Genomic DNA, 11646 nt, shown 5'->3' on the forward strand with positions numbered 1-11646 from the left:
ATTTAGGTTGGCTACCCGAGACCTTCATCTGACACTGATTACAGAAAACCATCTTGATATGGAGATCAAGATGCCATTACCTCAACTGCACTCACCAACCTACCTACATACAGTTGAGGAAGGACACAGACAAACATGGGAAAGGACACAGACAAACATGTGTCCCACTGCAAGCAGGTCCTCTAGGGATGCTATCACCCTAACACTGAGTATCATCAACACTGAGTGTCCACTCACACAAACACACAGACAAGAGAACAGGTTCCTGCAGGCTGTGACAAATCAGAGTTGAAGATACTCAAAGGACCTGAAGAGATGAAGAAAAGCTGCAGCCATAGTGACAGACCCCACAATGGTAACCTGAGCCTCTGACACAGTCACTCTTGAAAGTTAATTCTTCAATGAAGCTGTAGGCAGACGTGTGAAAGACAAACTGACACACCCTGGCTCTGCCCCCCACACCTTCTCCCTTCTGCTCTTCAGCAGACAGATCCACAGGCCTCTCGCCTTCTCACAGACTTTGAATCAGAAAGCTCAGCTGTATGAATCCAAACGCTACTTCCCATCTAAGATCCCCCAAATTTTCTCACAATTAAGTATATGTCTGTCTCTGTCCCTCAAACACACGTGTGTGCATGTGCTTGAAGTGTATGTATTAGGGATCAAATCCAGAGCCTCATATCTAGCCGGCACGTACTTCAGAACTCACCCAAGCCTCAGTACTGCTGTTTCATAAAGACTCAGAATGATTAGCTATGGATGCCTGTACATTGTTCAGTGTGTATCTGGAGCAAGGTACATTAGGGCTAGCTAAATGGACAAAGGCTCACATGCAAAGCAGTGTGTCTTCAGACAAGTTACCAAATACCTCCAAGAACCTAGAGAAAACTCTGAAAGCAAGTGCACATATAACCTTAGCAGCTGGGAGTTTCTAAGCAAAAGAATACATCCTTATAGCAAAGTCAGCTACCATGAGCTTTCCTTGACTACTGGGCTTGACTAAGCAAGACACTGCAGGAACTGAGGTATCAAAGGACACTGACCAAGGCTGACACCCCACTATTTTTCACAATGTAGTCAATGGCCTAGGGTGGACACGAGATGAAAAGTAGGCTCTGGGCAACTGAGAATGAGACGAACTTTGACCTGGCTTACAGACTTACTCAGAGGGCACAATGCCAGGGTTGTGGATAGCCAGTATAGGAGATATACAGGCTGTGGGGAGGGGAACTTTCACCAAAGTGGGCAGAGCCAGGCACAGAACACAGCTTTTGGTTTCTGTGTTAGCGATCATTTGATGGATCTGTGGATTACGCTGTCTCTGTGATCAAGCATCTGCAGCAGTCGGAGGGCCCTAATCACCCACAAGCACACTGCCAGCAGCGGAGTGGGTGTGCCTAGACAGGAACAGCCATCCATCTATTAGCATAGAGGCCACTTCTTTATGGCCTCACACAGAGTCTGGCCTGGCTAAGGATTGGGGACAAATGCTAAGTGACAACTCTGCTATGACTATATGTGGCAATACACTTAGTTCTGCTTTGTTCATGCAGACAATATGGGTTTGTAGGATTCTCTAGAGATAAAGAATTATTATCATCACTAAGTTACCATCACAGCCAACAATACATACAACTGAGTATGAGAGTAAAGCAGCTGCATGGGACGCAGATCCCACCTGGGAGTGAGCTGGTCAGAATAGTGACTTGCACGGGAGCTGGGCCGCTCAGGCTCAGAATAGCGGTGGTTCTCAGCATAAGCAGATGCTGAGCTGTCATAGGGTCTGTAACGAGGCTCATACAGGCCATACATATCCTGTGGAAAAAAGTTTGGGGTATTGTTAGACTCCATGAAGAGCAGACATTGAGTGACAGGACTAGCTCTAGGTGCTGCAGATGCCTACTGTCCAAGAGCAGAATCATGGGTAGGATTCTGTCATAGAAACAAAGCCTAAAGTATAGTCCACATCAACGGGCAGCCAGCAGAATCTCTCTAAGGCCCTCCAGGGCACCTCAGTAAAGCCACAAGACCAGGGATCCATGTAAGTAAATCGTAAAACTACTGGTTTTAAAAGCCTCACAACGAAAGATTGCATTGCTCGTTGTTTTCAAATTTAGGGAGATGTCTTGTTTTGGTTTTTTTTTGTTGTTGTTGTTTTTGCAGCAGTCTCATACTTAGCCTCAGCTGGCCTAAAACTCACTCCAAAGCTCACAGTGGCCTCAAACTTGTAGAATCTACCTTTATCAGCCTCCCCAGTCTTAGAATTACAGGCACGAACCACCATACCTGGCTTTAAAAAAAAAAAAAATTATATCTTATTCTAATGAGGATTTCAGCCCACCGTAACAAAACTATGGCCTCTGCCCTATCTCTGGAAAAAAAAGGCTCTGTAGGACATGTGGAGATCTAAAAAGAAGTGAAGTGATACAGGCAAAGGCCTCAGCTTTGCCATCAGCTGACAGGTTTTCATGAAATCATGAAAAATGGTTCTTCTGACCACTGAGGACCAGGGCAATTGAGGCATGGATGCACACTCACAGAAGAGCTGTGAGGCTTGGGATTCCAAAGGAGTCTGCAGCCCATCATCTGTGGCTCCACCCACCCTACAGCCCAAGATCAGACCACAAATCGGAAATGCCTCATACAGAAATAATAGCTATGGCTCCTCCTTCTAAAATCTAGAATTTACTAGTCTTTAGGGAAGATATGCAACTGCTCACACATTTATACCTACAACCCTGTCTCTAAGGTTCCTTCTAACACATCTTCCTGTATAGCACCAGTGCCAACTGTTCTCAGGCCGCACAAGAATTCAACACCACCTAGCCCCAAATACTGGAGGACTTGGTCTTTCACCTTTCAGTAACACAATCCACCTAACTTAAGTAATGATGACTCTGGGCCAGAGGTAAGGAAAAGCTAACAGTGATCAAGCATGTCCACTTCGAACTACTGCAGGATTAAGTGGAACCTAAACAGCAGTGATGAGTTTGCACCACACCAGAAAGAGGCAGGAAGGAACTCAGAATGCCTCCCACTCTGCAGGATCACTGCTATGTACTTGAGAGGTTTATCTCCCTCACCTCCTTTCATTACTGCACATGGATAATCTAACCTTTTTCCTCAAAACTTTATTCTCAAGGAAGGACACAGAAGATTCCTAGAGTTATTCCTGTCATTAGTTTCATAAGTTGTTTTTGTTATTAAAACCAGATGAAAGGTGCCAGCAAAATGGCTGGCTGGAGTTTAATCCCTGGCAACCACATGGTAGAAGGAGAAAACTAACTCCTAAAGGTTATCTTCTGACCTTGTGTGTAATGTGACATGTGTGCCCACATGCCAATACATGAACACATACACATGCATAATAAATAAATGTTTTAAAATATATAAAAGAGCTGGATATGTTGACACATACTGGTAATTCCACCACTCAGGATGTGGAGGCAGGATTTTAAGACTTCAGGTTATCCTTAGCTACATATGGGGCTAGCCAGGGCTAAATGAGGCCTGTCAAAACCAAAACCACCACATTCACAAAAGTGTGGCATGGTAAAACATGTTAAGGGCTGAGACAGAAGGATTTTAAGTTCACAACTAACTTGGCCCACACAGTGACACCTGTCTGAAAGCACAAACAAACAACAGCACACACAACCTACCTACTAAGCTCCTCCCTAAGCAGTCAGCCCAGCACTGTAACTGCAGCAAGGCCACGAATGCTCTGGGAAGCACTGCACTCTTTGTCAGTCAGATGTCAGATTACACAAAAACCGCACCAGTAATACAAGCGATACACCATGCTACAGGTCCCTCTGAAAGAAGAGCTTTGTTGGTGGACAGGGAAGATTTTTTTGGGGGGTGGGGGGTGGCACATGGGTCTGAAGAAAGGTCATTCCTGAAATAGCATTAAGAAGAGAAAAAAGGGGGTGAAGTGAGGAAAGAAATATGGTTAAATGTCAGTGCTCTTACCTGGTAGTATAGGGAGGCTGTCCCAGGATCTGATGGGTACTGAGACTGGTAGGCATCATACAGGGGTCTATAATAGTAGTAGGATGCCAAGTCCTGAGGTGCTGGGCCAAAAGTATTGGGAGGTGGTGGGTGTAGCCACGGCTGCTCTGACCGCACAGCTGCCTGGCTGGAGCTCGTAGATGTAACTGATGCACTGGAGGGCTGCAGTAGCGGAGGCAGCAGCTGTTGGCCTGTGCTGACTGGAGCTGGACTTGCTGGTGGCTGGGCCAAGCGTTCAGACTGTCCTTGTGTGGGTGGGCTTTCTGAACTTGAAGGCTCTGGACACGCTGCTCTGGGCACTTGTTGGGGAGAATTCTGTGGCAGAGGAGGCACCAGCTCTGGCTGGGCTCTTTCTAGGCTATCCTGGTCCTGAGCATCTTTTGTTACCTGCTGGTAGAAATGATCCTGGTTATGTATCCCAGGCCCAGATTGTCTGGGATGATTGGCAAGAGGCTGCTGAGAAGATGGGCCATCTGAATGAGATGGGCTATACATTCTCACAGGATTTTCCAAAGTTCTATTTAATGTGAAGTCTAGAGCGCCAACAGCTTCTTCCTGGTTACTAGAGTGATTTGCCTTATTACTATTAGGTACTAAAGTACTGTTTGCAGGTGGAACTAGCATCACACTTGTATTTCCAGCAGGGCTATTAACAAACTCAGAAGGACCCTTTTCTGCATTAGGATGCTGACTTTGAGGAATCTGAGGGGACAGCTGTTGAACCAACCAACTATCAGGCTGGCTAGCAATCATTTCAGCAGACCCAGAACTTCGAGGGGCACAATTCTGGGTGATACTGCTAGGCAAAGGTGAGCCAGTGGCAGCACTGGTTGGAATTCCAGACAAAGCGGCATGTTCTTCAGAATCACGACTGAAAGCCTGGTTGCTGCTCATTACGGATTTCTCCCCCACCACAGCATCTCCCCAGGACTGATTCTTCTCATTAGGATTCAGTAAGGATACAGAAAAATTAATGGGCTGAGCCAAATTATAGCTTTGATCAGGTTGAGCAATCAGGACAGGTTGATTGTGCAAAGATTCAGTGGGTGGCGAAGACAGCAAACTCGCATAACCAGAACTTGCCTGCAATGGAAGGGCCTCCTCTTCTCCTACCTTGGGAGGGTTCTCAAGGTTCTCAGAAGCACCAGGAGGGTCTTGGTTCTGCAAAGGTGGCACAGACCCTGGTTTCCACGACTGCTGTCCAGACATTCCCTTTTCTGGTTGACGAACAACCTCTGAAGGTTTTGGTTTTACAGGAACATAAAGTGCAGGGGCAGCAGGAGCTAGAAGGACATTGCCACCAAAATCTGGCAGCTCATTTTGTGCCCACAGAGTTGTTGCTGGGCTCTCACACTTCACAGGCCCCTGGGCCCTGGCTGAGGGCCTCTTATCAGGCACTGGACGAACAGTATCCAAGGGTGGCCCTGCTGTGTGTGAAACCAGTTGTCCAGCCTCTCCGGTGGTGCTCAGAGGCAAAGGGCAGGTCTGAGGTGCACACAGAGTCTCCATGTTGTCTGGTGGCTGTTCCAGGTTTCCTGGGGTGGTATCAGGTGGTACAACAGTTGCTCTGCGCTTCTTCTGGCAGTTCTGGGTCCCTCTCACTTCAACCACCATGTTGGCACGATCTGCTTCAATTGGTTTCACTCCAACCAAGTGGGATTTTACTGGCTCAAAAGAACTATTTGCACTTGTTTGGAAGACTCCTGTCGGTTTTGGAGGGCTTGGGGTTGAAGGCTGGGGCAGGCTGCTGCAGTAATTTTGGCTCCCAGTCACTTCGTCCGTTTCACCTCCAACAGGAGAAGAATCAATTTGCTTAAAAAAACTCCCTGAAGTATCATCTTCAAGTTTTCCAACTTCTTGCTGAATGAATGTGCCCACCAATTCTTGGGGTCTGGTTGACTCAGGAGGACTTCTGTGGCTATGGCTGCTGTAGCAGGATGACACACTGTCAGGTCGTGTAGGGTGCAGTGGTACGTCAGGGGCCTCAAGATTTAGCCCCCCACCTCTGGTGAGGCCCACAGTAACAGGCCTGGAGGCAGCTGGCCCAGGAAGGGGCCCATATCGGAACTGATCACTCAGGGAAAAGGGATCCACATTCAGGGTCTCACGTGGCAAAACTTCTTGATTCTGAACAAATTCTAAGTTCTCAACATTCTCACACTGTGGTCCACTAGCACAGTGGGTCCCAGCGCCCGGAATATCACCCCATGTATCATTAGCAGGGGTCATAGTGGTCTGTTTGTCAAGACGGATGCCCACAGACTGAGAACAATAAGGTTGCACATCTCCTTCCTGAGCAGGCTCGCTGCTAGGGCCTCTGAGAAAGGCCTGGTAGACACCACCAGCTCCAGGTGCTGCTGGATGGCCCAGTCTGGAGGTAGAAGAGACGATATCCAAGTCCAATCTGTCATCAAGGCCTGCTTTTTCAGATGAGAGGTTTTCCTCGTTCTCTGTCTCCTCCCCTTGAAAAAACATTGAGAGAGCTCCAGAGGCTGCTTCTTGCAGGGCATGGTTAGTTGCAGCCACTGGGGGATGGTGTGCCTGGTTTTCAGGGCTGTTTCCCTGAGTGAAGGGATTCACATGGGCAGGGTCTGACAGATGCTCTTTATTCACTCCTGGATTCTGCTTAAACTCTGGGCTTGCCCACATATTCCCAACTCTGGAATTCTGCTCAAAAGTGTGTTTTGGGGGGAAGCTACCCAATGGGTGATTTTTACTCTGCTGGTGGACTACCTCATTCCCTTCACCACTGGCCAAGGATGCTGGAGGAAATGTTTGTGGGACATGGGACTCATGGCCAGGCCCCTGGTGTAGACTAGATGAAGAGGGAAAATGGGGCAAGCTGGCAGCCTGGGGCCCTATGTTCTGAACAGGTTCCTCCAGGCAGGGTGAGTGATGCTGATAGGGGGGTTGAGGGCCTCCTTGTACAGGCCCCCACTGACCTGGCATCTGTGGCTGAGGGAGGAAAGGAGATGCTGCGTGGGCCACAGCACCATCATGTGGGGCATGCCTATTCATGGGACGGTCAGGCCCAGACCCACTGTCATTCAGGTGGCCCCCATGAGGCTGTTTAGGACCCACTCCTGGAATGTAGTGAGGGGGATGTGGCAGCATCTGGACTTCAGGTCCTGAGCTGGAATCAACCTCAGCACTCCTGTTCACCTCCAGCCCAGGCAGTGAAGAAGGGGTAGATGCAGGAGGAAAGAGACTGGTATCTGCTCTAGGCTGTGACAGAGTTCCTGACAGAGGCTCATGAAGTCCTGTGGAGCTGTCCCCAGCATTTGTGGGAGGCACAGGCAAACCAGGCCACTGAGAAAAAACAGAGAGGGCTGGGCCAGGCAAATTGGGCAGGCTGCTTTTGGATGAACTGCCCACTGGTGTGTTTTGAAGAGTCTGTCTATTAAAAGCAAACGGATCCGTTACTGGCTGCAATGGGCGTGTTATGGGAGCCACTGGTGCATTATTACTGACTGGCTTCCTATAAGGGCTGTTGGCCCAGAACATGCTCCGAGGATTCCCAGCTGGGGGTGGTCCAGCCACACCAGACGGGACTGCCTGAGGTGGTGGCTGCATGTTGGAGTCTTTCACCCGAGGAGACGCTGCTTATAAAGGAGGCAGAGAAGAGCTATTCTTTAATTTGTGCTAAAAAAGAAAACAGAAGAGGAACATAAGGTTATAGACGCACAGTCCTGGCTACAATCAATAAAACTATGAAAATAAAAAGACTAAATGTGATTTTTAAATCATTTAAAACCAAAGATTCCACCTCTCTACATCCCCACCTCACACTGTCAGGTACAAGAAACAACCATATTGCCAGTCTGACAGGCTGACTACCAGATGTGCCTTAGTCCTTGACACTTCTTTAAGCCACCACTACCATATCTAGAAAAAGCCAACTCCACTATTAAGAAACTACATAATTGTGCTTTTTGTAATGTTAAGTCTAGAAGAGTTTATTTATACTTCCTAAAACACAGTTATAAAGTTACTAAATGCATTTACCCCCACCAAGAAAAATGTTTAGGGTTGTCCTCTGAGAACAGTGAAACAAAGTTGCCTCTGACCACTGAAGTTGTAACAAAGCAGCTACTAAAAATCCCAAGGAAATTTATAGCACTTTTACTGGTCTCACATTTCCAACAGGCAGATCTCAACAAACCTCAGGGGGGAAAAAAGAGAGAGAGAGAAGGTGGTGTGAGCTAGAACAAGATTCACACCAGGTGTTTTTTTTTTTTTTTTTGTAAGACACAATTCAAGTGTGACACCTTAATAGCCCCTTTCTTTGTGTCAGTCCTTCTTCCTGGCACCACCCTCAAGAAGAAATTTGTTTAGCTAATCCACAGAAAAATAAAGCAAAGACAGTTTAATTCACAGATGTACACCTTGTTCTTGGATATCTTTTTGATACTCAGATTAAAATACAAACCACTGATATATGTATTTTAAGTAAAGCAGTTTACAAAAGGCCTTTAATCCCTATCTAAATGTTAGTTTTATTCATCTATTACCTCAGTTCCATTATTGCCCACATATACTCCTTCCTATGTCAACAGAGGACCCTATCAACTGACTAGCACCTGACTATGGACTACAATGGAATTTCAATTAGAAGCAACGCCAGGAGTTCATTAGGCTCTAGCTTGTCATTTTACATAATAAAGAACATTGCTGCTTTACAAGAACCAAAAGTAGAAGGAGAATTGCTACCCCTATTTATCTGACCAGCTGCAGAGCCACCATAGACACAATAACATGGCTCGGGACCTGACCTGGACACACAGAGTTCCATGTTCTTCCTGAAACCTGGCTAGCAAGCATAAAAGGCAGCTGAGGCTGTCCTTCATCACAACAATTTCAAGCACATTAAACAATGAAAAATAAACCAAGCAAAAACTAAACTAAAATACAATACACAATACAGGGCTAATGCAGCAAGTGTCAATAGGTTGGGTATCCATTGAACACCTAAGGGCAACTTTCTGCAACTAGTTTCTACATTCACAGAATGAGAGAATATGACCTCCCCCAACCCCCACTCAAGTGTCTTCCAAATTCATTATTTCTTTCAAGGGTCCAATCCCTAATGCTGCCTCCCAGAATCTAAATGGCCTAAATTTATACTCAACTATTTGTTTGAAATTATTTTCTCAACTTTAACGAATTAAGAGTTATTTTATGAGCTAACACTGCCACCTACAAAGGAAACCCACAGTTCCTATGCTGACAGCTTTTCCGCCTGTTTCAGGTGGAACAATCTTGCAACTTGAATATTATTTTTTTAATCTTCTTTACTTACCAACAGAAAGATAATGAACTGCCTATCACTTATCTCAGGATTATAAATGGCAAGTTATGTTTAGCAAGTTATCTACTTTTCAAAAAAGAACCTGTTTCACATAGACCTACCAATCTCTCAGATTCATAAACCCAGCTCTGTAGCTCAACTGCCTCATAGCTACATACATGCTTACACAAGACATTTTAAGTATGACTCTGTGTGACTGAGATATTTAAAACATCCCGATTCGTTCACTGCCAGACTTAACAGCTGTAAACTGTAAAGCACAGGGGCACCCCAAAACATTAGTGAGCTCCACTCCACCAACAATGTCCCCTATGATGACTGCCTGTGATACTCTATCAGATAAACAAGATAAACACCTCTCTTCTAAGTCACAATCTGAACCAGAACCCTTTAAATGTTGAAGAAGATATTTGCAGAAGAGAAAGAGCTATACACTATGTGAGGAAGACACACAGGAAACGAGGGCATTTATAATTGCTTATAAAATTCCAAGGTCAATTTGGAGATTCATTCAGGAATAATGAAACACAAGAAGAAACAATCTCTACTTTGTCTCTTATCTCATCTGCAAGACATGATCACTTAAACCCTGAAAGGTATATGGACACAAAGTGTAATGAGGCTGCATTGTGCTGCAACTTGCAAAAGGACCCGCAGAAACTGTAATTTGTGAGTTTGCTGTTTCTTACTGCCAAATTTAGGTTGGAAAACGCCTCTAGTCAACACATTTGAAAGGAAATCTCTCCTTCAGTACACGACCGACCGCCGGGCAGTGGTGGCGCACGCCTTTAATCCCAGCACTTGCGAGGCAGAGGCAGGCGGATTTCTGAGTTCGAGGCCAGCCTGGTCTACCGAGTGAGTTCCAGGACAGCCAAGGCTATACAGAGAAACTCTGTCTTGAAAAACAAAAAACAAAAAACAAAACAAACAGTACACGACCGACCGTTCTACATGCCACTTAAAAACCGGTGTAAGCACAACAGCCAGAGTTTTCTACAGGATACTCCAAGGCCACGCCGACATTTTTTCTACACCTTGGTAAAAAACAAACCACGACCTCCCTTGCGACATCCTGCTGTGCCGGCCAAGAGATTACAAATAAATGCTGCTACTCCCTGTTTTAAAGGAAAATGTGTCCCATGATCACCAGCTCTGCTGAGGAAGTCTTCGAGCCAATGAGAATCAAATATCTTCAGAACCCAGCAACAGTCAAGCTTGGCAATCTCCCGCACCTTCCTTCGTTTTAAATAAGTTGCAGGTTTCCTCTGAGGCGTCACAGTCTGGCCATGCTAACACACCTTTCCCAGAGGCCGACCAGTTCCCACAGCCCAGACCATGCATCTGCCTCTCGTCAGGCCTGGGAATCACAAGCCCCTCGACAACCCACCAAGGCGACACGGTCTGTAACCTGTCCGGTGTCTCAGCACCAGGCGGCCCGGTACTGTCGTTCTCCCCAGGCCTGGCGGTGTCTCTTTAAATGCGCTCGCCACTCCGGGGTAGGCCCGATGCTCACTGAGCCTGCCTAGCCTCCGCAGCCTCGCCTGCCCTTGGGCCTCCACCGTGCTTCATACACTCAGCCCTCACCCGCTCAGCTGCGGTTGGCTTCTCAGGCGCCGCAAACTGAAACGCAGCCGGTGACGGCGGCGGCAGTAGGAGGAACTAGCGCGTACTCAGCAGCAGACGCAGCCATCTTGGCACATCCGGCTCCAGGTGCCGCCGCCGACGTGTCCGACGGAGACGTCAGCGCGAGCCCCGCCCCCTAATCGCCCCTCCTCTAGCTTCGTCCAGTCTTTCGCTGCCTCACCCATTGCCCCGCCCCCACTGCCCGGACCTCTCGGCCGCGCTCCGTACGTCTTCAGCGCATCAATCATGTCACGCCCCCTTTGGCTCCGCCCCCTCTCCCGTCCATTTTTTTTCACCGCTTTCATCCTTTTGTCCCGCCTCCCAGGAGCGACCCCTCCCCACTTTCCCTTTAAGAGCCTTTCACCGTGCCCCTTTTGACTCCGCCCTTCGTTCTTCTCCAGTCTTTCACCGCCTCATCGCTTCGTCCCACCCATAGGCCCCGCCCCTCTTACGTCAATCCTTTACAGCTCCAACCCGTGGCCCCGCCCTCACCCACTTGCTGAGCCAGGAGCGCGGGCCCTGCCTCCTCACGTCGCCCTGGTTACGCCAGTTCTGTCTTGCAGGCCTCAAACTCTAGGATTTGACCAGAAAGGATTCTTCAATTCAGATCCCCAGGGAGAAACAGTCTTGAAAAACCGAAGTCAGCAGTTTCGCTGAGTCCAGAGCCCCAGCGGGCTCTGCCGCCTGCCCCCTCCCCATTTTTC

General features: G+C 47.6%; 1 protein-coding gene across 11 annotated transcripts in view; it reads right to left on the minus strand.

Moving 5' to 3' along the window:
• The window catches only part of Sec16a (SEC16 homolog A, endoplasmic reticulum export factor), a 37994-nt gene extending 26417 nt beyond the window's left edge, over positions 1-11577 (minus strand). For 2 of the 11 annotated variants that reach the window (XM_076937632.1, XM_076937629.1), the window contains exons 1-4: positions 10904-11062; positions 5095-7653; positions 3973-4398; positions 1679-1815 (exon numbers count right to left, since the gene is read on the minus strand). In XM_076937632.1, the coding sequence (XP_076793747.1) occupies positions 1679-1815; positions 3973-4398; positions 5095-7584 (3053 nt within the window). In that variant the 5' untranslated portion in view covers positions 7585-7653; positions 10904-11062. Of the gene's footprint in view, positions 1-1678; positions 1816-3972; positions 7654-10262; positions 10429-10466; positions 10616-10903; positions 11063-11438 lie in introns of those variants that run through there. The other 9 variants (XM_034505414.2, XM_034505413.2, XM_076937627.1 and 6 more) reach the window with 8 other exon arrangements.
• Positions 11578-11646: the final 69 nt, after the last annotated feature.

The sequence above is a fragment of the Arvicanthis niloticus genome, chromosome 6 (assembly GCF_011762505.2).
Source record: "Arvicanthis niloticus isolate mArvNil1 chromosome 6, mArvNil1.pat.X, whole genome shotgun sequence".
NCBI classification, from domain to species: domain Eukaryota; kingdom Metazoa; phylum Chordata; class Mammalia; order Rodentia; family Muridae; genus Arvicanthis; species Arvicanthis niloticus.